General features: G+C 45.2%; 1 protein-coding gene across 1 annotated transcript; it reads left to right on the forward strand.

Moving 5' to 3' along the window:
* Positions 1-250: 250 nt before the first annotated feature.
* On the forward strand, positions 251-27,792 carry LOC148016602 (methylsterol monooxygenase 1-1-like). The gene is made up of 5 exons (XM_087663980.1): positions 251-995; positions 1,083-1,405; positions 26,953-27,100; positions 27,236-27,268; positions 27,392-27,792. The coding sequence occupies exons 1-5, from the start codon at positions 666-668 to the stop codon at positions 27,443-27,445; spliced, it is 888 nt and encodes a 295-aa protein (XP_087520106.1). The 5' UTR covers positions 251-665; the 3' UTR covers positions 27,446-27,792.

Genomic DNA, 27,792 nt, shown 5'->3' on the forward strand with positions numbered 1-27,792 from the left:
ATGGAAGATCAAGCTGGGGCCCGCCGGCGGCCTTGAAAGGACGGACTGAGAAGGGAGTCATGGACATGGAACTTCAGGCTGGGGCCGGCCGGCCGCCGTTGATTGGTTCCTTTGTCACTTGGGGACGCACCCAAAAAGAAGAACCTGGTGGAGGGCGACGCGTATGGGTGGGCCCCTTTCCTGGGTCGCTTTTGGACAAACGTGCCAGCCGTTCCAGCAACTGAGACTTCTCATAAGGCATCTTTCATCGCATCCCTTGTGTCTCTGTGTGTGTGTGTGCCTCTCTCTCTCTCTCTCTCTCTCTCTCCATATCTCGATCAATCGAGACACGGACATACAACAGAAGAGAGGAGGACCAGGCTCTCATCTCCAGATAGACACACAGACAGAGAGGAGAGAGAGAGAGAGCTTCTCCTCGCTCTCCTTCTGTCTGCGGAACAATCTTATCAGAAACAGAGGAGGAAAAGCAAGAAACAGGGGAGGGCCGCAGCCTCACAGAAGAGACCCATCGTTGTAATCCGCCGATTTGCCCATCTCAAGGAAGCGAAATATACAGCCACACATCTCGCAGAAGACCCGAAAGGATTCGCATCCCCAGGAAAGGATTTGATTTGCAGAGCACATATACACTCCCCGCTTCCGGCTCGCCCCAACCTTTCCAAACCATGCTGCCTTTCTCCAGCCTCTCTGAGGCACAGGCCTCTCTCAGTCGCCCCCTCACCGCTGCCGAGACACTCTGGTTTCGCTACACTGCGTCTGTCCCTGATAGCTGGCTCTACTGTCTCAACGTGCTTTTTCTTTTTATCATCTTCAACCTTGCACCCCTTCCCTCAGTCATCCTCGATCTCTACCACCCTCAGGCCTTCCGTCGCTACAAGCTCCAGCCCACCATCTACAACAACACTTCCTCTATCTTCCACTGCTATAAAACTGTCATGTTCACCTTCTTCATGGTCGTTATGCCCTTGCAACTCCTCTCATTTCCAGTTGTTAAGGTAAACATCTTTCCTTTCTTAAGAAGATTGTATTTCTAGCTTGGAAGTACATTGCTCTCATCCCAATGCACGATCTAATTTTGGCAGCTTATTGGCGTAAGGACAAGCCTACCGTTGCCATCTACTTGGGAGGTCCTAATGCAAATCGCGGTTTACTTCCTTATCGAGGACTACGGAAACTATTGGATTCATAGATGGCTACATACAGAATGGGGCTACAACAACATTCATTACATGCACCATATCTTCTCTGCTCCCAACAGTTTTGCAGCTCCCTATGCACACTGGGCAGAAGTTCTCTTATTAGGGATCCCATCATTTATTGGGCCTATGGTGGTTCCAGGACATATGATCACCCTCTGGTTGTGGATTGGCCTCCGCCAGATTGAAGCTGTTGATACACACAGTGGGTGAGAGCTCAAAGAACCTTAACAAGTTCTACCAATAAAGCTGCCAGGACAATAGTCTGTGTGATAAGGCACTTGTGATTGATTGCATGTCAACTTAACTCTAGAGACTGTTGCATCGTGGTTGTGATGTGTGCAGCAATAGGCTCTAGAAGACCAAGCCGGTCTTGGTAACATGATTTAACAGCCAATGTAGGCTAATCTAGGAGAGAGTTTATGCAGCCAATGCTTTCAATTAATTGTCAAAGTGTCAGCAGCATATTGGATTTGGTTCATAGTCTGAGCAGGACTAGGGAATATGAATCAATTTGATTTGGAAGCAAGTCACACCGTTAGGATGACTTTAGGCTGTCATAATCTTTACCATTTCAAATCATCACAATCACCCGAAGGTATATATCTTTTGTCATTTTACAGCATTAAACTTTATAGAGTCAATGGGACACAATGTACTTTTGTTGGCTGTATGTACACTCTGCTGGACTCAGTTTTCAAGATGAGAGTCTTGAGTAGGAATGTTATGTAAAAATTACACAGCGCAGCGAACAGAATTTGAGAAAGAGATAGAGATAGAGAGTACACAACAGATAAGAGGAGAATTAGAAAATTTTGTTTAGCTCTAAACAACTGATACAGAGATGGCTCTGTCCACTTGTGCACTTCCACAATGAAGCTTAGATGGCGATCTAGAGTGAAGATAGGTGAAGAGCTTAAGGCTAGTTGGAACAACTCTGACTAGGTGAAAGATAGATGATTGATGGCTGTGAAGGGGTTTAGCATTTATAGCTTAAAAGGCGGTTAGGTCGGCGTGATTGACCTACCATATGAAGCCTCCACTAGTCGGCCAGGGAATATTCCAAGGAATATTCTTTTTACTGTCGGGCTGAGAATGTTGCCCTCGGGCTCCCGCTAGCCTCCTTGGGACCCCTCAGCCAAGGGCCGCTTCCGTGGCCTCGGGACCCCAAAATAGGGGCCCTTTTTAACTCACTTACTTCGCAACTCGATGCAATGTGCTTTGAGTTGCTACCAACTTAACTACTCAATCCAACCCAAAGATTAGACTCACAATGGTCACCTTTTTGCCATCCGGTCACATAGACTTCATCTGATATACAAGTCAGGACTCAACTAATGTCCGGGATCACATTTGGCTTCTCCTCATAATGGGGGCCTTACAACTTTGAGCACCATGGATCATTGGTGGCACCTTATGAGGGTGGGGTATTAAGCATATCTAACACCTCCCCTCAATGTCGACCCATAGGTGAACTATCTCCTCAGTCCAATAAAAAGGTCGTCCACATATAGGACAATCACTACAGACTTTTCACCATCCCTGTAAACATACAGGTTAGCATATGAGGCACATCTTTTGAAGTTTAAGCTTAAAAAGAACTTATCTATCCATTGGTACCATGCTCTGGGGGCTTGTTTCAGCCCATACAATGCCTTCTTCAGCTTACACACTTTGTTTTCAGAATGGGGGGTCTCAAACCTTGGTGGCTGAGCCACGTAAACCTCCTCCTTGAGGTCACCATTTAAGAACGCTGACTTAACATCCATTTGGTAAATTGGCCACTGTTTGTGGACAGCCACTGCAAGTACTGTGCCAATAGTGGTTATTCTGGCAGTTGGAGCAAATGACTTTTGAAAATCAAACCCTTCAATCTGCGAAAAACCCTGTGCAACCAGTCTAGCTTTGTACTTTTCTAAAGTACCATCAGCCTTGTACTTTACCTTTCAAATCCACTTGGTGCTAATCATCTTCCGCTTTGCTAGTCGATCCACTAGCTCCCAAGTGTCATTTTTCATTATGCTGTTATACTCGGCTTGCATAGCTGCCTTCCATGCTAGATCTGCAAGTGCTTCTTCTAAATCAGTTGGCTCTTTTACTTCTCTCATAATCTCAGCCCATCAAGGCCATATTGACTATGTGAGCAGAAGCCCTTCTTTGCTTCTCTATTCTCTGAGACCTCCTTGGTCCGTTTGCCTTCTCCTCAACAGATGTGGGCATAGGATTATTGTGGTTATAGAGCTGCTTCACCCAACGCGGCAATGGCTTTTCCGATGGGGTGATGTCAGGTTGGTGAACTTTTTTCTCATCATTTGAAGATGATGCTTTCTCCTCCTTAAGGATAGGGACAGCTCTCGAGACAGGTTCATAGTGGACTACTTTTTCGCTTGATGATAAAGGTCATATAATTTGTATCTTCTGCCCATCACTATAACCTAAAAAGATACATTTTTTGCTTTTTGGTTGTAACTTGTTTCTCTTCTCATCTAGAATATGTACATAACATTCACATAAAAAAATTCTGAAGTGTGAGACAGATGGTTTCTTACCAGTGTAAGCCTCATGAGGTGTTTTTCCCTTTAGAGTCTTTGTGTAGCTTTGATTTAAAATGTAGACTGCAGTATTAACAACTTTAGCCCAAAAATGGTTAGGCAATCCCTTGCCCTTTAGCATGCATCTTGCCATCTCCACAATGGTGCGATTCTTGCGTTCCACAACACCGTTCTGCTAAGGTGTGTGAGGTGTCGTTAATTGACGCTTGATCCCTTTGCTCTTACAAAAGTCTTCAAACTTCTTTGAGTTGAACTGACCACCACCATCTGTTCTAAATTTCTTCACACTTTTCCCTATTTCAATCTCAACAAGTTTTAGCCATTCTTTAAACTTACCAAAAGCTTGAGCCTTATCACGAAGAAAGTACATCCACATCTTCCTATTGTAGTCATCGACAATCAATATAAAATAAGAAGATCCCCCCAAGGCCCATGTAGGCATCTTTCCGTACAAGTCAGCATGCACCAACTCTAGAGAAGTTTGTGTTCTATTCTTACTTTCTTGTGGAAATGCCTTTCTCTGTTGCTTGCCCATTATATAAGCTTCACAAGGTTTTTTCAATTTAGTCATTGTAGGTAGGTGAGCAACCATACCTTGGTTGTGCATCTCCTTCAACACTGCAAATCTAATGTGTCCAAACCTTTCATACCAAAGCTTACTTATGCCCACTCCAATGGTGGTTGTAAGAGCACTTAGCTCATATAGGTTGTTCATTCTTTCTCCTTTGCCAACAACTTCGCTATCACTGTCAAGAATTTCTGCACATGTCTTCTTGAACCTCACTTCATGACCAAGATCAGTTATGGCAGCAACTGATAACAGATTTTTCTTAATTTCGAGAACATACAACACATTTGAAAGCTTTTTGACATCACCATTGCAGCAACAAATGAAATAGTACCTGTGTCCGCAGCAAGGTATTTTGCATCATTTTCAACCGTCACAGTGATGGATTCTTGTAGAGGTTGCATAGAACTGTATAGACCTTTCTTGTTGGTCATGTGACAGGAGGCTCCACTATCCAACACCCATGAGTCAGTGGTAGATTCTTCTTGCGTCGAGGAGCACACCTTCTCAATGGTCACCATAAATAACTTCAACTCTGCTTCAGTCGTATTGGCTGTCTCTCTCTCTTTACTTTTAAGGGTACCATTCTTTTCATTTGTCTTCTTGACACGACAATCTGTGATTGCACGCCCTTTTTTCTTGCAGTAGAAGCACTCTCCTTGAAACTTCTTCTTAGTGCTCTTCTTCTTTTTGTCACCATCATTTTTAGTGGAGGAACCATCTTTGCCTTTTGCATTGGCAGAGAATGCAGCATCTCCATTGTTGCTTCCTTCTTGGGCTTTCAGCCTCAATTCCTCCTCCAGTAATAATGCACAAAACTTCTCAAAACTCAAAGCTTGAGGTCTCACCTGAGTATTAAGGGTAGTTACTAGTCCATTAAACTTTTGTGGACAAATCCAAAGATACCTTTGAGCTAGCTCCTCACTAGTCTTTTATATCCCAGCACCAGCCCCCATCTGGTCGTGCAGATTCTTAATCTGAGTGATGAATGCTTTAGCTGTCTCTTCTTCAGCAAACCTTCACTGCTAGTTGATTCTCCAAGTTTTGAATCCTTGTTTGGTTTCGCGTTTCATATTGACTCCTTAGTACATTCCAAGCCTTTGATACTTTGGTTGTATACTGAATCAAAGTCAGACACTGTTAGAACAGCTTGTAACTAAGGCACACAATGCATCTGCGTTCCTTCGTTTCCAAGCTCGTAGAAGATTTGCATTCGAAGGAATCATTACACTAGGATTTGATGGGTCGGGGGTAGGCTGTGGTTCTACATCAGTCCCCAGTACAGTCTCCAAAAGCTCATAAGAATCAAGGATAGGTGTAAATTTGAACTTCCACAAGGTATAGTTTGTACTATCTAACTTTCCTTCGCTGAAGGTTGGTGGACGAATCCTCAGTGTTTGAATAGTTGGTACAGCAGCACTACCTCCTGCACCGCTTCCTGATGCGCCAGAACCGCTTCCGGAAGACGACATTGTTCCTCTTTGCTGTTGAAGCCTTTGTCTCTTACGCACTCTTCGATCCCTAGAGCCCCTTGGGCTCACATACCATGTAAAAATTACACGACACAACGAATAGAATCTGAGGAAGAGATAGAGATAGAGAGTACACAACATATAAGAGGAGAATTAAGAAATTTCTTTAGCTCCAAACAACTGATACAGAGATGGCTTTGTCCACCCGTGCGCTTCCACTGTGAAGCTTAGATGGTGATCTAAACAGAAGATAGGTTAAGAGCTTGAGGCTAGCTGAAACAACTTCGACTAGGTGAAAGATAGATGATTGATGGCTGTGAAGGGGTTTAGCTTTTATAGCTTGCGAAGGCGGTTAGGTCGGCGGGACCGACCTACCATATGAGCCTCCACTAGTCGGTCAGGGAATATTTCCTTTACCGTCGGGCCGGGGCTGCTGCTCCCAGGCCCCCGCCAAGGGGGCCATTGGCCCCCTTGGGACCCCTCAGCCAAGGGCTGCTTCCGCAGCCCCGGGACCCCAAAATAGAGGCCCCTTTTAACTCCCTTACCCTGCAACTCCATGCAATGTGCCTCGAGTTGCTACCAGCTTAACTACTCAATCCAACCCAAAGATTAGACCCACAATGGTCACCTTTTTGCCATCCGGTCACATAGACCTCATCTAATATACAAGTCAGGACCCAATCAATGTCCGGGCTCACATTTGGTTTCTCCTCATAATGGGGGCCTTACAACTTTGAGCACCATGGATCATTGGTGGCACCTTATGAGGGTGGGGCATTTTGCATATCTAACACGTTACTGGTCACAGGAACTAAACTTTCATAAACAACACTGAAATGAGAGCGTGAGTAAGAACATTGCTGGTCAGGAACTAATCTACATTTTCGAACATGTTCAAGATACTCAACGACATAGGAGTATAGGTACTTGAAGATGTAGGAGTATCATCCACATCATTGACGACGTCTAGGTCAACAAGTGCAAGTGTTGCAGATTTCTCCAGTGACATGTATTTAGAAGAGGCAACGTCATGTGCACAATAGTTTAAATTGTGATGTTATCATTACTAGCTGAACTGAAGGCTGCTTGGAGTAAAAGAAGCTATCTTTACCCACTCATAACAAGGACCAGCCATGTGGAAGTGCTGTTAAGTTCTGTCTATATGGCTGATTCAGAGTAGATTGAATTTGAAAACATTTCCTGCACATCGATGCTTTGCTGTGCTGTTGCTATTGCTGCCCATGTTTTGAGTGCGATGCTTATGTAAGAACTTGGAAAACTTGTAGTAGACAAACTCTTAACCACTATTACTCCTCATTGTCCTTACATAGACACCCCTCTGATTTTGGGCGAGTTGCACTCATGTGGAGAATATGCCAAGGTGTTAGATTTATTCTTGAGAAAATAGGCCCACAAATATCTCGAATATTTGACCACTAATAGAAAAAAGCAAAACGTGCCATTAATGGCTGCTGTGGATGTGGCCCACTTAAGTCAACATGAATCAACTGAAGGCCTAGATTATGGTCATTGTAAGAAAGACCACTCTCCCCAATTTGCAAAGCTGATGGATGGATAAAAGGTTTATCCAAGGATGGCATACACGGTAAGCATTGTCCAATGAAGTGAGAGCAGGGCCTTTGATACTGCAGTGAAGCGAGATTGGGGCCTTTGTCATTATCAAATTTGATATGACCAATGCCCTTAATCTTGGTAGAGGAGTAGTTTCTACATCGAATATTCTTGGTTGTAGGGGCGTGGTTGATGAAAATGTCATCGAGTGGAGTCATATGACGTGTAGCTCCATTGTCCACAATCCAAGTGGCAGAGTGATATAAGTTAATTGACATGGGCCTGAGGATTGAAGTTCATCAATTGACAGACTAGTTAGACACACCCTCTGGAGTTGAGAATGGTGGAGACTATGATGGTGGTAGATCTCCATTGTCCTTGATTTTGTTGGTCACCACTACCTTGAATCCATTGGGGGTTCACCTTGCGGCTGTGGAAAAGGGGAAGGGGGGTTTGAGTAGGGCAGTTTTTGGGGGGTGTTGTGCCTTTAGCCTTTGATGGATACTCATTGTCAAAGTGGCTAGTCTTTTGATAGTGTTGATAGTATTTATTTTCCTTGGGTATATTTTTCCATCTCAATTTGAGGTGTGATTGGGTTTTCCCTTGTGACTCTATAGGTGTCTAAGATTGAGTTTGATTCTTCTTGCGCTTTCCTTTCTTCCCCTTTAAAAAGTGAAAACAAGGGTTCTTACAAGTGAGAGAGAGAGAGCTTTATGCAATTGATTGATTGAACAACTGAGTGTAACATAGTAATTGACACTCAAACTCAGAACATTTGGATGTTATAGGTTGTAAGATCACTTGTTGGACAAAATTGAAATATTTTTGGGGCAATTTGTTTAGAAACAAAATGACCTACTCATTAGGAGACTTGGAAAGCCATCTAATGGCAAAGTCAGTGAGTAAATGTTGGTATTTTGCTAACTTGAACCTAAGGTCATCTTGCTTTGTGATTTTAAACTCTTGGAGCCCATATGGAAGATCGATATGATAGGTCCTACCCCGATTTTCATTTGTAAATAATGCTTTCATTAGCAAGACTTGTTTTAATGGGTCTAATTATACTACGTGATCCAATTTGATAAGGCATGTTTTAGACTTTAAATTTTGTGGGACCTAGTGCAAGGATTGAAACCCCAACTAGACCCCCGCTGGCCTCCTCTAGAGGTTGTCCGCTCTTGGAAATCACAAAATACTTCCACCATAGTTGGGTTAATGAAAGGCCTTCATGGGATGGGTTGGATTTGAAATTGGGGTGTAGATAGTAGTAAAGTGTATACAATTGATTGATTTTGTGTATTAGATGATTTGATTGCTCCAATGAAAAAGTCTTGGTCACTTGGGCTTCTTGGTCAATTTGATCACCCAACTAGACTCTTAGTTCCTCTTGAGCATCTTGTGTACGATGATCCAATTGTAACTACAGGGTGATGGGCATTCTAGCCATTTGCTATCTTTGAATGCAAAGATGAGCATTTAATCATATTTTACTCCAAGGATATACAAATCATATTTCAAGCTCAATGAGCATAAAATTATGTGAGTCATTGAGCCAATATATATTGACAATAGTTGATATATACAAGGTTGGTTGTATCGACAATGAAATGCAACAATGTAGCCTTTGTAGTGGTAGATTAGCATATAACATATTTGAAAAAGCAAGAATAACAACACAAAGCACCATAACCAATAGTATTGGTGGTGTGATGTTATGTTAGAATGAGAAACAAATGCGGAAGAAACATCATTGCTCTTCATCAATTGGGACGATATAGTCATCTTCTCTATTGCTACGGATGCTACTCCCAACTCTATATTTGAGCTTTGGGATAGTGTTATCATCTTGAGCCACTCCAGTGTCATTGGCTTCTTGGCTCTCCTCAACGAATACAGAGGCACAAGGTCATTTTATCATCATTGTATCTTGTTCATGCTCCAAGTTTCTTGAGTTCATTCACTACTACTGTTTTTGTATGCACTCTATTGTCTTTGCTATAAAGCCTAACATTTCATTACATTGTATTAGTACAATGGTTCTCTTGAGCAAAAGATCCTCATTCTTCGTGAAGAGCACATGTCTTTGTAGGGAGTAGGAGACCTTTGGCATCTCAGATTCCTACACTCCATTTTGCTATGACATTCAAGAGAACTCTATCTTTTGCTCTCATCCCACCCTCCCATTCCAAGTTTGCATCATGGATGTCATAGCTTCCTTTTTTCAAGTTGTTGCACTATCTATTGGGTGCATCTATTGTTACAAGTTAGGTAAGTCCACCCTATTACCACACTGATTGTTGCTCCTTATTAGACCGGAGCATATTCACATTCTTGAAGGCTTTCCCTATGCCAACTCGACATTTTGGGTGCAACATACATTGTTCTACACCATTAGTTGGAGTATTATGCTCAAGACAATAAGATGCCTACGATATACTCTTAAGTCATTTTGAGTACATCGGGGGACTAGCAATAAGCCTTTATGAAGATAAATGCAAATTACTATGTGTTTCCTCTCCAAATTTTTGCTTTTCTCAAGGCAATAAGATGTCTATGATACGCAACGTGCATCAAGTCCTTGCAAGCATTCGAGGCATTGACAATAATCCCTTTGGGAGACCAATGTAACCATGGAGGTTTTCCCTATCATAAGTGGGTGTAGTGATGGAAGCATGGAAAATTGCTGTAATATACTGCTAAACGCAAGAGACAAAGGAAAGAGAGAGAAACACTGCAAAAGATGTGAGAGTGCGCAGCGGAAGAAGAACACGAACATAGAGGAGGAGAGAGAGAGACAGCAGAAAATGAAGGAAGAAAGTCTGCACTGACTGTAATGAATGCTGAATACAAAACTGTGGACTGATCAGTCCCTGCACGCAGCCCGAAGTGTCAGTGAGGGTACCAGATCAGGCGGATGATGACGGCAGCACCGAAGACGGAGGAAGATGACGGAGTCGGAGTGTGCACCTGCCAAAGAAGGAGGGAAGATGATAATACAACTGACTGCCAAGTGGGACATGGCTATAAATAGCCAAAAAACCCAAAAACTGGCCGACCTGAAATTTGAGGCCATAAATATGTCCGACCAGCATTTAATGCTGATCCGACCAGCATTTAATGCTGGTAAAAATGCCAGGAATGCTCAGAAAAATCTCGGAAAGGGTGGACAATGTCCGGTAGGTGAGGCAGGCTGAAGAATGCAGAAACTGCCCCGGGAAATGCACATAAAATCCCGACTGGAGGAGAAAATGCACTGAAATGCAATAAACTGAGTGCTCTAGAATGAGCTACCTCCTCCGTCAAAACAAGTGATAGACAAGTCAGAGCTCCTAAAGTCCTCGTCTGACTCAGACTGAGGCTCACAGGCAGGAGATGACAAGGCATGACAAACATGACTGCTAACAAAAGAAAAGAACACTGCACAAAGTTTCAAAAGATGACGTACAAGCGAGACAGGAGGGTTTGCGGGGAGGAACACAGAGTGAACTTGGCAAACATGGAGAAGAGAAGAGGAGAGAAGAAACTCTGATGAATGGAATGATGAAGTTTTGAGTCATGGAGTGAATGTGATACAAGGGAACAAGGGTGCCATAGCACAAGGAAGATGATGAAAACAGCCATGAATCACGAACCACAATGTCCTCCTGAAGGGGTGTGGGGGCAGTGGAAGGCTGGAGAGAAGAGGTGACGGACTGAATGAATCAGCTGTAAGAAATGAATGAGGGTACCGGTGGGGTAAACTGGATAAGGGAGGGTGGGAGGGAGAAAAATGATATCTCCCAATGCGTAGTGGAAATGATAGAGAAATTAAATGTTGATGCTGAACCCGCCACCGGTCTTTGTCTTCTTTGATGAGGAGGAGAGAGAGACTAAAAATGCATGCTGCAGGAGGGAGAAATACGTAGGAAAAACCAGTAGTAGCAATCAGTATGCTGAAATCAGCTCTGAATAGTGTGTGGTAGGCTGGAAACAGGCATCAGACTGTTATAGACAGCAATGGCCAGCTTGGACCATGATGTCCTCCATGTCCGAGGTGTGGGCAACAAGCTGAAATACTTGAAATCTGCAAAAACGAGATTATTTTCTGAATGGAGAGTCATTAGAACAATTGCTCTGTTGTAAACAGCTGCAAACTGCGGTTGGAAGGCTGGAAATAGGCACCAAACTGTGGTTGGAAGGCTGGAAACAAGCACCAAACTGTTAACAGCAAGGGACAGCTGAGACTGCGATGTCCTCCACGAAAGGGGTGTGGGCAGCAAGTTGAAAACACCTGAAACTTGCAAAAACGAGATTTTGATGCAGCAGAAGAAGAGAAGTGGATGTTGAACCCACCACGGGTCTTTGCCGTCACTGGAGTGGAGGATCTTTGCCACTGTTTGAGCAGATCCAGTTCTAATACTATGTTAAAAGATGACGTACCAGCAAGACATGAGGGTTTGCGGGAACACGGAGTGAACTCGGCAAACATGGAGAAGAGAAGAGAAGAGAAGAGAAGAGAGAAGAAACTCTAATGAATGGAATGATGAAGTTCTGAATCATGGAGTGAATGTGATATAAGGGAACAAGGGTGCCGTAGCACAAGGAAGATGATGAAGACAGCCATGAACCACGAACCACAATGTCCTCCTGAAGGGGTGTGAGGGCAATGGAAGCCTGGAGAGAAGAGGCGATGGATTGAATGAATCAGTTGTAAGGAATGAATGAGAGTGGCCTATAAATAGGCACAGTCAGTCTAGGATGGTGCCCCTTTTTGGGATTGCAAACCCTTAATGCAAAACACAAAAACACAAAAACGCAAACTAGGGATGAAGGATTTCTCAACACAAAGAACTCAGAAGCAAAGAGATATGAGATAGTTTTTTTTTTTTTTGCAAATAAGGTGTGGCTAATTATATTACTTCAGAAAAAACCGGAATACAAAGAAGTGCTCATGCTCAACAGACCAAGCTGGAGTTGGTGAAAGTCATAGCTACATCATATATATAAGCCTCTCAAGGCGGTTTGGGGGGGATAGGGGCAAGAAGCCATGGATGGGGGGTGTATCGCCATCTGGGGCTGCTTGCCTGCATTACGAAGAACAGGTCCTAGCCGCTCCAAGTGCGCATGAAATGAACTCGGAGCTCCTGACGAGCTGTGGACTCACCCTGCACCTGATCCCATCGGTCCCGAAGGGAGTGGATGATGGAGGTTCAGAGCTCCGCTAGGGTCGCCTGTACTGTAAGTCTCTCTCCGCCGAAAGCCGCGTGACACCGCGCCTTCTAGATATGCCAACCAGTAAGACTCCCTATGATTTCCCATACATCAGAGCGGTCTGCTGTGGGCTCCAGTACTTGGCGGATGGGTAGAGGCTCTAAACCCACCACTGTGCCCGACCCTGCCTCGATCATGAAAATCGTGTTCTGCATCCTGGCCTCATACAGAAGGTGATGGCCCTGATTGACCGCTTGCCAATAGAAAGCACCCCAAGAGATACATCTAAGGTTGGGTGCTATGCAGCGCAATATGCGGCATACTTCTCTCCACACGAGTTGTGTCGCCTCACAAGACCAAAGGCAGTGCTTTGGGGTTTCCATCGACTGCTATGTGCAGCACTTACAAACTCCCAATTGCATTTGGGTAAGCCAGCTTCCCATCGCCAAGCCTCCATGTGCCACCAGCCATAAAAAATACGATATCCTCCTCGACCTCCAGCTGTTCCATAGGCGGCGATAAAAGGTTCGTCGGAACGGCTCTGTGATGCTGTGCTCCGCCCAGTGCCTGCTACATGAAGACGCCCAATCCATGTTCTCCTGCATCAGTACGTGTTTGCCGATCCTGGCGGTGTACTCCAAGAACCTCGGTGGCTTCTTGGCGACCGTATTGGCCGGCCAAAGCCACTCTCCTAGATCCCACTCTAGCTCCTCAAGTGGCATTTCTTTCTAGATCCAGAGGTGCCACTCCCTGAGCTCCTGCAAAAAAACCAACGGGTCCAGCCGCCATGTCTTCCCCTGAAGGCCAACCACCCGGATCCTCTTCCATGAAAGGACAGCTAACCCCTCATCCTGGTGCCCTCTGTCAAGAGCCAGACGCCCCCCCTCCTGCATTGTGAAAAAGGTCCTAGGTGGAGCACCACCCACTCTTCCTGCCACTTGTAGGGGGATGCTTGCTGGTGAAAACCTAGCGGCCCATACCTCCTCGGGCTCTGGCTCTCGAATCGGGGGAGCAAGCCACTCCCGAGGTATCGCTGTGTCTATCTTCCTTCTCCTTAGCTCCACTCCTCGCTAGGAGCTTGATGCTTGCTTCAGCACCTCCTCGTCCGCCATCCTGTACACCTCCCGCCATGTCCTGATGGTACGAGTCGGGCCAGCCTCCCAACCGGCCCATTGGATGTGGGGGCGCTCGCCAATCTGTGCCCCTTCTCGATCCTTGACATGGGGGTTCCAAATCACCGGTTGATGATCAATCTCCTCATGGCAGCCCGGGGGGCTTTGGATAAGGGCCTTACGGAGGCCCTACCACACACAGAGCAAGCTGCGTAGGAAGGACGATCAGGGGGGGTGATCTGGGCTGGCGTGAAGATCCATCTCAGGGACAGCCTCCCGGTCTACAGTCCTGAAGACCCTCCTGCAATAGGACCTTCCAGGTCTGCCCTCCTGATGTGAGGCCTCGAACAACTAGCTTGCCCAGGAGGGCCATACTTTGATACTCTGGGTCTATGATCCCAAGTCCTCCCTCTGACCGATGTATAATGGTCGCCCACGCTACCTTGGCTCTGGAGTCCGTGGCACCGTCTGACCTGGAGCAAAGGAAATTCTGCACTAGGCGGCGAAGCTGCATTATGCAGGAGGAGGAGAAGCACCAACACGAGGCGATGTACCAAGCCGTCGCTAGGAGGACCTGGTTAACTACCAGGGCTCGGCCGGCTAGTGAGAGGCGAGCCGTGCTCCAGTAGGTCAGCTTCCTCCGAATAGAATTGAGGACTAGAAGAAACTACTGGGCGGGAGTGATGTCGAGTTCCACCTGGAACCCTAGGTACCGGACGGTCTGTCCTTTGCTCAGCCATCTAAATCCCAGGTGGACGCCCACTCTGTGCTAGAGTCCGGGTCTGTGAGGAAACCAATCGACTTTCGCCAGTTGATTTTCGCTCCCGCTATAGAACAGAGCACCTCAAGAGCCAACCTCACTCTTTCAAGCATCAACTCGTCGTCCTCTATGTAAAGCGCTGTATTATTTGCATACTCTGAGTCTAACAACTCGGTCTCCTCTCTTACTGGAAGTCGGAGGCCATGTAAACTGCTCACACGTGACCTGAGGAAGTGAGACATCGCCTGTGCAAAGAGAAGGAACATGTACGGGGCCAGGAGGAAGCCCTGTCGGACCGATCTCTCCAGCCGAAACTTCTCCCCTCGCCTTCCTCCTATGAGAACCTTGTTGGTGGCCGATTTGTAAAGTGCGGAGACCCCAGAAATCCAAGCATGGGGGAAACCCAACCTCACCATGGTGCCCTCTAGGAAATCCCAGTCCACCTTGTCATAGGCTTTCTCAAAATCCAAGAGTAGTACGGCCAGTCTCTGCCCACTGTGCTGGGCCCATTATGTCGCCTCAAAGAAGGTGAATACATTGTCTAGGATGCTCCTATCCTGGACAAAGCCTGTCTGTGTGTCATGGATGATGTTAGGAAGCAAGGGGCGTAGTCACCTACCAATCATCTTTCCCAGTGGAGACCAATCACATTACTGTCAATGGTGCCTTATAGGGCATTGACAGTAATGTGATTGGTCTCCACTGGGAAAGCTCCAACCGGTCTCCCTCTTTGGGGAGAAGATTGATAAGGCTTGCCGATAGACTCCCTGGCATCTGTCCTAAAGTGAAAATCTCCTGAAAGGCCAATAGTAGGGGGTCCTTCACCACTTTCCAGAAGGTAGTGAAGAAAGTCTTAGAGAGGCCATTCTCTCTCGGGCATTTTTGCCCGTGTTGTGTATGGAAAGCCTCCTCTAGTTCCTTCTCTGTGAAGGGGGCTAGGAGGGAGCGTCCCATCTCCTCTGTGACAAGGGACGGGATATTTTCCCAGACCTGCTATCTACATCGTTGTCCTCTAGTTGAGGCTGTCTCCTGCTAGAAGAGGCGACTATAGTAGTCGGTGGCAATCTCCATCACCTCGTCTGGGCAAGAACGGATCCTCCCATACTGATCTTGGAGGTTGCGTATTTGCTCTCCTGAGGCGCGAGGCTGGTGCACCTGAAAAAACTCCTTGCACATCGTGTCCCCCTTCTGTGCCCAGAAAGCTACTGAGGTGCGAAAAGAGAACTTAGAGCGCCTGTCCTCTAGGCTAGCAATGGCTGCTCGCGCACGCGCCTCCTGTGCGTGGAGAGTGGGATCCCTTGGTGCCACATGTAATAATCTCTGCATGGCTGCAAGGTCCCCCCGGAGTGCTCTCTCCTCCTCCGAGCTCTGCTGCCTGGCCTGTATGGCTTCCTCTTGGCAGATTCTGCTCGACCCAACTAGGGCCTCTGCAACCTCCTCTGCGATTTGGCCCCTCTTGCCCCACTCTTTGGTCCAAATCAGCTCTATTTGTCTCGTCACTTCCTCCCTCCTGTAGATCGAGTTAGGGATCCGACAAGATTGTGAAACTAGGGCAGATGTTGGGGGATCTAGTGTCAGGAGAACCGGGCAATGATCGGACAACGTGGTGCCCGCCAACTGCCCAATCTAGCCTCCTCGAGAGCCTCCCCACTCTCCCACATAAAACCTGTCCAACTGCTCTAGCAGGGCTTCACCTAGCCGTCTGTATCCCCAAGAGAAGTCCAATGACCTCTCCCTCCTGTGGAAGGCAGGGTCTCTTCAAGCATCGTGTGCTCCTATTGCCAGTAGAAACACCTCCCATGCCTCCTGCTCCCCGACCATGCCTTTGTAGTTTCTCCCTCTGCCCTACTGGTCCTCCAAAGCCTCCAGGTTATTGAAGTCTCCTCCAACAATCCAGGAGTCCACCTCTGGGAGTCCTTCCGCGATCTCTACCCAGAACTTGCTGCATGCCCTAACCTCCGTAGGGGCATAGATATTAAGGACTCTAAGGCATGAGTCCCCAATATCCAATCTGATCCATAGCACCCTCCCTGCCACTATCGTTCCGTGCTCTCGAACACAAGCGGTAAGACCTGGACCAATAGAGGTGTACTCGTCTCCACTCCTACCGTGGGCATCTATGACGTGCTCCCAGTAAGTGTGTGAGCTGCCTGGGAGTACCTTCCCTACCCACTGGGCTTGGGCAAGGGTGAGCTTGTGCTTCTGTAGAAGTAAGATGTCAATCCGTCCGGCCAGGGCAGGTTGCAACTCTTGTCGAACAATCAATTTCATGGAACCACGTGCCCCACTGTAGTGGAGGCTATTCACATTCCAGGATGCAAGGTGTAAGCTCATAGGGAAACTTGTGACTGCCCAAACAGGCATTTGTTCGGTGTGGAGGCTGCTGATGACGAGGAGGAGCTATGAGGCATGCATGTGCACTTTGCCGCCGGTCTGGATAGCGAGCTCCATTTCCCCATGGTGGACCTTGGCTCGGACCATAGGGGTGATAGAAGTTCCAGGTGGTACTATCAATGCATCTATCAGCCATGCGGAGAGTCGAGACTCTGTGCATTGGTAGAAACGGGCCGCCTGTGCCAGGGGCCACTCGATCACATCCCTCGGAGCCCTCCACTGTGGAGGGGCTCGAAAGATAATGCTTAGGTGAGGGACCTCGGCACTAGCCCACCAGTTAATGTCCATCATGCAACTAGGCCAATGTTGTGCAAACAATGCTAGTCCTCCTTCTCCCATCCACTGGGAGGTGTTGTTTGCCACCTGACTCTTCAACTCTTTCTCTATCTGTGTCGTCGTTCTCCCCTGAGTGAGAGGGCTGAAAAAAAAAAGTGCAGTTTGGTCCATCCGATGGTACTAGAAGATGGACCTTGCCCCTCCTTGACTTACGAACCACGAAGATCCCCACCTCTAGAGGTAGTGGGAACTCTCCGCGCTCCGCAACTCTCAAGTAGGACCATGGGCCACTGTGGAATAACTCCTGTGGCAACATGTGTGCTTGTCTCGAGAAAGTGTGACGGGCGGCAGGGGTGGATGAGCTGGTGGCTGTATGGGAGGGGGAAGACTGCTGGTGCGAAGAGGATGTAGGCGTGTGTGGCTCATCACCTCTTGTGGGCGGAGGGGGGGGGGTGGGTCTGGGGGGAATCACGTGAACCAGGTGCGGATCAGGGGGGGTGCTCGGTATGGGAGGTGGTGGGGGGGAGGATGATCGAGGGATGGTGGGATGGACGGAAGTATATGGCGGGTGTGGGGGGGGTTGGTGGTCCTGGAAGTGGGGGGTTGTGGGCTAGGGTCAATGGAGGGGGGGGCATGGGATGTGGAGGGTGGTGGGTGTGGGGGCTGTGGGGACTCAGGAGAGGTAGTCTGTGGCGCAGGTGGTGGGTGTGGGGGGGTTGCGGTCTTGCTAGCAGGCTGTGGAGTGCTCTGACGAGGGGGCATCACACGCCCTCCTACTCCCTGCCGAGGCTGGGTCTGAGACGCTGGTTGTGCCTCCCTGCCGTCTCCCTCTCTGTCATCTCTGGACTCGTGTAAAGCCATCAACGTTCACCTGCGGGCTTGTTGACGGAGCCACCTTGGCTCCGAAATGCGTGCAATCTGTTGCATGATGTCCAAAGTCGTGGCAACGCAGGCACTGCCGTCGCTGCCTCGTCACAATGACCTGCCGCCTAAAGGAGTACTCGCCCGCCTCAATCTCTAGGAACTGTGGGATATTCTTGACCTCTTTCACTGCCACCCGTACTTTTGGGACTCCTGCCGTTGTCACTGCATCCGCGAAGGACGCGGGAAGGATAGTGCCGAAGAGCCGACCAAAGTCTTCCACCAACTGGCAATACTCTATTGCCAGGCCGGGGAAAAGAAGGGTGACTGGGTGTCGGAGAAACCTGTTGTGGAGTGCAAACGCCTCCACAGTAAAGCCACTGTACCAGGGGACCATGTATATGATCCCCTTTGTGGATGCATACGGTGAATTGGCAAGTAACTCGCGAGCTGCGTTTGTCAAACAGAGCCGGACCATGAAAATCCCTTGGCCCAGCAAGACTGCCTCCACGATCTACGTTGTGCCGATGCACAGCGTGGAGTGAAGCCAGTCCCAAAGCTGGGCCTTGGCTGGAGAATGTCCTACTACTTGACCACAAATTGCTGTTTCCTTTAGCTCCAGCTCCTTAGCTTGGACGGCTAAGAGCTGCTCCTCAGAGAGGACGACGTGCAAGGTGTTTGACTGGGGGGCACTCGTTGAGTGCGCCATCGTCTGACCAGAGGTTTCCATTGCGCGTCCCTTCTGTGGGAACAACCAATGACGTCACGGTGCTACCTGGTGGGGTGGGTAGTTGCTGCAGATAGAGGGAACAACTGGAGGGTGGGGAATCAATCGCAAGGAGGGGGGGGGGGGAGCTATTGTTGTATTGTTGGTTTCCGTGGAAAGGAGGCATGGCGAGGGGGGGCAGCGAACTGTCAGGGTGTGGGGAAACAGCCAAGCGGGGGGGGGGGAACAGCCAGGCGGGGGGGGGGGGCAGACAGGCGGCCGTTGCAAATCGTCGGGGCGGGGGGGGGGGGGGGGGGGGGAGGGCGCGATCAGTGCGGGGGGCGACAAGTCGGATAGGCCCGATCAGTCGGGGTGGGGGGGTGATCAGTCGGGGCGGGGCGATCAATTGGACGGTGGCCGATTAGTTGGACGGGCGTGCGTAGTCGAGGTGGGGGGACAACAGCGCGACGTGACGGGCATGAGTCTGTTGCTTTCTTTCTAGATATGAGATAGTATACAACCAATGTGAACCACCGGTTGTGAAGGCATTGACACTTGCTCCTCTCCCTCCACTAGAACCTGTGAGATGATGAATGACAGATGATGCATGATGCAAATTGCGGAGGAGAATACTTAGATGCTGATTAGGAAAACACAGATAGTAGCTGCATTATATGCAGTCGACCCACAGGAAAACAGGTGGCCTTCAGCCAGCAGACACCAAAACACAGATGGAGAAGGGTCAATAACAGTTCCCCAGCCAGCCCCAGAAAACTGCAAGTGCAAATGGCAGACTGAAAAATGCTGAGAAAATAGTAGTAGAACAGGCCGAAAATCAGCAGAAGATGGTCGGTGAGGCTGCAAATCAGGTGCAGCAGTTAGAAACAGGTCAAATCAGTAGACAAAAAGTCAAAATTCGGACCTGAAACAGTGTAAAACAGCACCAAATTTGATGCCATGTCAGAAGTGGATGCAATGATGAAGTGTGGAAAACTACTGTAATAGAGTAGTGGACATAAGAGACAAAGGAAAGAGAAAGAGAAACGCTGCAAAAGAAAAGAACACTGCACGAAGACCTTAGAAGCAAAGAGATACTCGGGAAATGGAATCCATATACCAAGTTATGAGATAGTATAGAACCAATGTGAGTCATCGGCTGTGAAGGTATTGGCACCTGCTCCTCTCCCTCCATCAAAATGTGTTAGATGAATGACAGATGATGCATGATACAAGCTGTGGAGGAGGGGTACCTAAATAAATAGGCAAAAATAATGCCAAAAATGAAGTCAGGTTGGCCAGCATTTAATGCTGATCGACCACCATAAAATGCTAAAATGATTTATTACCACCCCTTAGATTTCCTATCTATTTAGAGGGGTTTTGCATTGGTGAGTCTCCTCCATTGGGAAGCTTTTCTAGCTTATCTTGCACATGAGAGGTTGATTTAGAGAGGGATTTTGGTCCATTGTGACCATTCATTAGTGGACATTGCACACCATGGCATTAGTTGTAGCCTTTGTCGCCCTTTTTACATTAACACCCACGATTTTTAGGTTTTGTGTAGGTTATAGACATGCCTTGGTGGCTGCACCTTCATGTCTCTGACATGAAGATAGGGATAGTGCTTTCTTTCACTCGAGGCCCAAGCTCAGGCTTGCCTTTGTATTTTTACTAGCATGGAGATGGAGGTAGCGGTTTCTCCACTGAGGTAAGTTTTGGGCATCTTAAGCTCTCAACTTAGCTAGTATTATCTTCTTAGTTTCCATATGTGGTGTAGGTGCTTAATTCCATTTTCATTGAGTTCTTTGCATCACAAGCCAATTCAAGTCTATACCCCTTTTTTCTTCGTTTGACTTCGTTGGAGGACTACGTTTGATTGCCATCTTATGTGTCAATGATCATCTTCATAGACACCCTTGACATGTGATTGTTCTTTATGGGGGATCCTACTATCTATTTTTCGTCTTGAAAAAAAAAGAATCAGTAACTTGGACTACCCCAAAAGAAGTTATGCATTATCTTTGTGATCTTGGTAGGCCCTTGGACAGTCCATTGTGACACCCTTGGTATGATGCCTTTGTCTCTTTGGGATGTGGGACCCTTTGGGTAAATGAGGCAGAATTCTACTCTTTTGTTGTTTTGGGCACTTGTTTTGGGCACGAGGAATGTTGTTGAGCAAGTAAAATTTAAAGGTGTCTATTAACACTAAATTATCATTATTTCAGCCTATCTTAACTCCACAAAATAGCCCTAAAAATAATTATTTGTTAAAAAGGCATTTTGTTATTGGCAGTAGGACAAATGCCCTAAAATCCCCTATATAGGGACATGAATATTGAAACCAGCCTTCCTTCATGGATAGGGTGGTAAATAACTTAATTAAGCACTAATTACAATCATCATAAAATTCACGTAAACTCAAAATGCACACTTTATCACTTTAATCTTGGACATTAGACACTTGGTTGGCCCTAAGACTGGTGCTCCTTGCGGCATTTCTTTATCTTATATTGCAAATTGAAGGAGTATAGCTGAGATCCTTTGATCTCCTTTGCTAATGGAAGTGCTTTTGTTGCCAAAATTGACCAGCAAGGCTCTAAACCAATTCGCTCCATCGTTTGCTTGGGGTTTGACCTTCATTCTGCTCCTTAAAAGAAAAATTCAGTTCCAAATCTGATATGAATTGGTTGGCCTCTTGAATCTCCTTGAAATTTCTTAATTTCAATTGTTGAAATTCAAGTCCTAGGCCCTCAATTCTAAGCATGTATCTTGAGGTGGTTGTCAAACCCTATTTTCTATTTGTAAATTAGTGTTTACAGTAGAGATTGATTGAAATTTCTTTCTCTAATGGCTCAAACTGTTGAAATATACCGAGATAAGTTAAGAGATGATTGGGGGATGAGAGAGAATATTGTAGAGAGAAATTTCAGAGTTTCACTGCGAGAAACGTTGAAAAGCTACTGTTACCCTGCTCAAACAACCATGGAAGCTATTACCTACAACTTAGGACCACTAGAAATATTGCTGTCCCCTCTTGTATGTTGTTACCTACACTAGAAGGACCTTGGCCATGTGCTCTTTGAGGGCTCTAAACTGCTGTCACATGTTGGATTGATCCCTGGTGGCTGAAAATTATATCAGTAGCCTGCTCTTCCTCTCTAATAGCCTCCTTCTCTCTCCCAATGACTCGCTTTCACCAGCTTCCAAAAACGTTTTTCCCACTTGTATGGGCAAGTTTTGTTGGTAGCCTTCTAATCCTATTTTTTAGTATTATCTAACTTATTAAATTAGTTTTCACAATATTAATTTTAAACATTAATTTAATAATTGTTTTAATGCTAAAAAAATTAATTTCACTAGCGAATAATTAAATTGGCTAGACCAATTTGTCTTTCAAGTATCCTTGAGTAGTTAGTAGCTCTTAGATTGATATTAATTAGTTAATTATTGCCTAGTTTTCAATGCGACCATTGACATTAATGGCCAATAAATTGGTTTGGGCCAAAACGTGACATCGGGTATCACCTAGTACTTATTAGATATAACTTATTACAACTTTTGCTTTTGGCACCAAACTAATCTCGGGGTCCTAGGTCCCACACTCTGAAATAATTGACTTGCACCTCACATGTGCAAGTTACATTAGCACATTTGATTATCTTTTAATATAGTGCAAACTAGGCAATAAAATTTTATGTCCTTGAGATAGACCACCCCCTTGGAACCTTTACAATCGTCCTCAATTGCACTGTATTGTGCCAAAAGGAAAAGCATATTGCACTAGAATTTTAAGTTTACTGAAAATTTCCGGTCAGCATATACATAATATAAAATTGAAAATCAGTCCAGAATTGTTGCTAGAAACCCATTGGATGCATCTATTAATTCATGTTTCTCAACTGTTCTGACTTCACAACCACAGTAAAGCATATTCTTAGCATAAACTATCGCTGAAACTATCAATGGCATTTACTAACATGCTATTGTCCATGGAACCAACTATAAACTTTTAAAAATTGAGCATAATATGATCACAAATTGATCATATGCTGATTTGAGAATTGATCACAAACTGGTGCAAATGTGATCCCAAACTAATCACAAACTCATTGCAAAAACTCATTAGCAATTGATGCAAAAACTAATCCCAAAGTGACCATAAATGGTTCTCAAAGTGATAAAAAATTGAACAGAAATTGATCAGAATTTGAACTCAAAATTGAGGTAAAAGCTCATGCCCAACTGATAATGAACGGATACCAAACTGATGCAAAAGTATAGTCTCAGAGTTGCAGTAATAACCATACTCATTTGCATACGGTTGCCCCATGTTGCCTACATGTCTTGGTATCCCAGAAGTTTTGGATTGGCACTTCCAAGTTGGCGTTTCATATGCATCAATTGCCGTGCTGGCATCATTTGCTTATGCTCACTATTCACATTTAGAACATCATGTTGCTTTATTGGCTCTTCCTTTGGTGCATCTTGCTGTCTCGAAGTTTTTGAAGATGATTTTCTTTTCTTACCTTTGTTGCTTCCTTTAAGGGGTTCAAAAACATAAACTGAGAATCATTTGCCAATTACATAAACATTTCAATTGTTGTCCTCAATTGATCTTAAATTGGTTATAAAATTGCTCTTTCTCTTGTTGATCATGAGCTTCTAAAGGCTTAGAAAGGCCCGCATTTTGGTCTAAACCAATATTATCAGCTTGTTGTCCATATTGCATGTCTTGTCCAAGATCAAGCATTGCAAATTTCCCAACACTTTGTGAATTTTCAGATCAAGAGGCATCATCCTTGCTTGATCCCATCTCACTATTTGAAGGCATTCTTGCTGTAATACTCTGTTGAATACCCTTTCAGCACTAGAGCAAAGCTTTTGACCTTCAATCAAGTGCCTTGGGCTCACCAAGTCAAAGGAATTGATGGTATCTTGACAATGGAACCATGAAACTAGCCTTCCTTCTTGGATAGGGTGGTGAATATCTTGACTAAGCACTAATTACAACAAGCATAAAATTCACATAAACTGAAAATGTACACTTAACCATTTTAATCTTGGACATTGGATACCCGATTAGCCCCAAAACTAGCATCCCTTGCTGTATTTCTTTATCTTATATTGCAAATGGAAGGAGTACAACTGAGATTCTCTAATCTTCTCCGCTAATCCAAGTGCCTCTTAGTGTCAAAATTGACCAACAAGTCTCTGAATCAATTTGCCCCTTGGTTTGCTTGGGGATTGGCCTTCACCTTGCTCCTTGAAAAACAAATTCAGTCCCAAATTTGACATTGACTGGCTGGCCTCTTGAATCTCCCTAAGGTTTCTCAATTTCAGTTGTTGAAATTCAAGTCTTAGGCCCTCAGTTTTAAGCGTGCATCCCAAGGTGGTTGTCAATTCTAATTTTTGTTATAAATTAGGATTGAACTCTAATTTTTGCTGTAAATTAGGATTTACAATAGAGATTGACTGAAATCTCTTCCTTTTGTGGCTCAAAATTGTTGAAAAATATCGAGATAACTTCAGATATGACTAGGGGATGAGAGAGGAAATTGTAGAGAGAAATTTCAGAGTTTCATCATGAGAAAGGCTGAAAAGCTATTGCTGCCCTACTCAAATAGCCACGGAAGCTATTGCTTACAACTTAGGTACCATTCGAAAGATTATTGGCTCCTTCTGTATGTTGTCACCTGGATTAGGACCTTGGTCACCTGCTCCTAGAGGGCTCCAAACTACAGTTACATGCTGTAAGATTGATCCTTGGTGGTTGCAAATCACAGTAGTAGTCTCTTCTTGCTCTCTAATAGCCTCGTTCTCTCCCACAATGGCTAGAATAGACTTCCACTAGCCTAATATAAGTCGAGATTCCACGATCTTGATCCAAAAGCTTTTTATTGATCCAACAATCAACGAATAAATTGGGCAATTTGCCCCTTGGTTTTCACTTGGAACTTGCTCTAACTAAACTCTAACTGACCAAATGCTACTCCAAATTTACAATGGATGGTCGAGCATTTGAAATGCCTAACAATACAAGAGATTGCAGATGTTGATTTCAAATACAATGCCTTATTCTTTTGGCACGAGCCTCAAGGTGGTTTCCAAACCTTGGTTTTTGTATAAATTTAGGGTTTATAGGAGAGATCCCTCCAGTGTTCACCAAATTTGGTTAGATCTACTCAAAATGGTTGAGAAATATTGAGATCTCTTGAGAATGGGTTAGGTGAGAGAAAGCCAAGATGAGAGAAAAATCTAATTTTTTGCGTGAGAAAACCCTAAAATCTGCTTGTTGCCTGCTCTACTCTGCGTTTAATGCAGTCACCTACTACCAGACACCTCCAAAATGCTGTTGCCTGATCAGTAATGCTGTTGCCAGCCGTGGAAGGTGTCTCCTTGTTGTCCTTTGCTTGCCGAGGTCCCCAGATGGCTGTCTTTCGTAGCAAATTGTTATTCTCTGATCAGAGAACGGACCAGCAGCTCTCTCTCTCTCTCTCCCCTACGCTGTAAATTGATTGAATGCTTGAGATCTAGATGGCCGTCTTCTGTAGTAAATTGCTGTTCTCTGATTAGAGAATGGATCAGCAGCTCCCTCTCTCTGTCCCTCAGGCTGTAAGTTAATTGAATGGTTGAGACTTAGCCCTAAAAAACGTTTTTTCCACTTGCATGGGCAAGTTTCGCCAAGTGGTAGCTTTCTAATCCCATTTTTCAACACTATGTAGCGTATTAATTTAATTTTTAAAATGTATAACTTTGAAAATTAATTTAATATTTATTCTAGTACTCAAAAAATTAATTTCACCACCCAATAATTAAATTGACTAGGCCGATTTGTCTCCCAAGTATCCTTGAGTAGTTATTAGCTCTTAGAGCGGCATTAATTAATTAATTGATGCCTAAATGTCACCACTAACATTAGTGGCCAATAAATTGGTATGGGCCAAAATTTGACATGGGTACCACCTAGTACTTGTCAGACATAACTTGTTGTAACTTTTGCCTTTGGCACCAACTAATATCTTGGGGTCCTAGGTCCTACATTTGAGAAATAATTTACTTACACCTCACATGTGCAAGTCAAATTAGCACATAATATCTCGGGGTCCTAGGTCCTACATTGTGAAATAATTGACTTGCACCCCACATGTGCAAGTCACATTAGCACTTGATTAACTTTTAATCCAATGCCAAGCAAAGCAATAAAATTTCATGTCCTTGTGACAGACGCCCATTACTTTGCATCACTATATTTATTCCTTTCCTCTTTGACTCTTCCCTCTCCCTAGTTCTTTTCAACCATCTCAGTTGGTTGTTGCTCATCATTGATGCTGCAATCTTGCTGTTGGAGGTGTTTGCCAGCCTGTTTGGTGCCGCTAGGAGCTGTAACCATCAGCTGGAGCTGCCTCCTTGCATTGGAGGATCATTGTCTGCTGGCTCAACCTGCCGTTGTGCGATCCCACCATGCCATCCTCTGCTTGGGACTGCTGCGGCCTACATTTTCGCACCTACAGCTTGCATTTTGCTGCTGCCAGGGATGGACAGCTGGTCTCATCATCTTCACCTTCATATGCTGCTGTTTGGGCTGCATTTCAGTCAGCATTCCCTCGTCTGGCTCCTAACACTCTGTTGTCTCCACTGCAAACTGTACTGTTTCTTACAGTCCAACCAGACGTCTATTAACCACATGTGGATTGTTTTGCTTGCCATGTTAGGACCTGCCATGTCATCAACTGCCATGCCAACTGTCAAGTGGTCAAGGTCATGATTTGTAGGTCTGTGGTTGGAACTTGGGACAAGGACATATAAATGGGCTGGAGGATAAGGCCATGTTGCCGACAATAATAATGATGAGCTGGAATGTGTGTATACCTTCTCTAGAAGAAGAACTTTCTATTATTTGAAAAGGCTAAAAGGTTCACAAATTCCCTATGCATGTTTCTCTTCATCATCTTTTCCTTTTTGTACATGGCTTCATGACCTAGTATTTTGGGAGGGGGTGCAAAATGGGTTTGTAAAAAGTCTTGGCTCCCTGTTCACCTCTTTTCCTTCTTATGGACAAGCCTTTGTGACTTCATTTAGTTATCTGGCCTCCCAAAAGGAAGCCATAGTGTTTGGTTTTGGTTTGGTTATATTTTTCATTGATGTTATTATGAAAGCTGTAGCAATAGAAGGTTAACCTTACATTGCTGATAGAGAGTATGCTTTGTAATCAATAATCCTGTTTATAGCACACTCAATCTGCATGCACGTTGTGCATGTCCCTTTCTTATTTGTTGTATGCAATTTTCTGTAGGTATGAATTTCCGTGGTCTCCAACAAAGTTGATTCCATTCTATGGAGGTTCTGAATATCATGACTATCATCATTTTGTTGGTGGAAAAAGCCAAAGTAATTTTGCATCAGTTTTTACATATTGTGACTATATATATGGAACTGACAAGGTGAGTGTTCCATTTTCCTCTCCTGTTTGGCCACTGCAAACCCAAGCATGTATGGGAGGATTCTGTTTCAGTTTACAGAAGTTTGTGTGTGTGAATTTTTACATCCTACATAATATGACCGTCTTTTTTGTGCAGGGCTACCGCTATCGAAAGGATATGCTTTTGAAGGTGAGCAAATCACTGGAAGCTTTCGATATAGCCAGACAGTATAGTTCCTTCTGAACAAAATAGATGCCTAGATAAGTAGTGCACTTGTTAAAATAATGGTTGTTTGTGGGATATTTTGTGCAGGCAAGAAAGCAGATTGCCAATGATAGCTCAACAAAAAGTGTCAAGGAAGCATAGCTATTTTTACTGGATGGCAGGGATACTTTGGGTGTCTTATCGTTTTTGGAATTAAGCGTGCTAAAGGAGCATGCATTATGCATTAATGGTGGATAGGAAATGTGAAGGAAGTTTAGCTTTTCCCTACGCATTACTTTGATTTCAGCCAGCCAGACCAGCTATACATCAATTAGGTTAGTGATGTTGTTCAAAGATCTATCATGTGGCAATGGAATGAAGCTTAGATGCTTGTGCAGTTTCTGATCTTTGTTGTGTGAAGCTGGATTTAGTCCAGTCTTAATGAACTGCAAACTGGGCTATTACTTGTTAAAAGAAGAGAAATCAAGGTCTGATGTGGGTTTGTTCTC

Source organism: Lygodium microphyllum, chromosome 23 (assembly GCF_053477565.2).
Source record: "Lygodium microphyllum isolate KBCC chromosome 23, Lygodium_microphyllum_v1.1.10, whole genome shotgun sequence".
Classification (NCBI taxonomy): domain Eukaryota; kingdom Viridiplantae; phylum Streptophyta; class Polypodiopsida; order Schizaeales; family Lygodiaceae; genus Lygodium; species Lygodium microphyllum.

What these genes read in the sequence shown, in the direction of transcription:
- LOC148016602 (XM_087663980.1), top strand. Translation starts at nt 666, where the DNA reads ATGCTGCCTTTCTCCAGCCTCTCTGAGGCACAGGCCTCTCTCAGTCGC. An exon ending in GCTGTTGATACACACAGTGG is followed by an intron (nt 1,406 to 26,952) that starts GTGAGAGCTCAA and finishes AATTTTCTGTAG; the next exon opens with GTATGAATTTCCGTGGTCTC. An exon ending in GAAAGGATATGCTTTTGAAG is followed by an intron (nt 27,269 to 27,391) that starts GTGAGCAAATCA and finishes TATTTTGTGCAG; the next exon opens with GCAAGAAAGCAGATTGCCAA.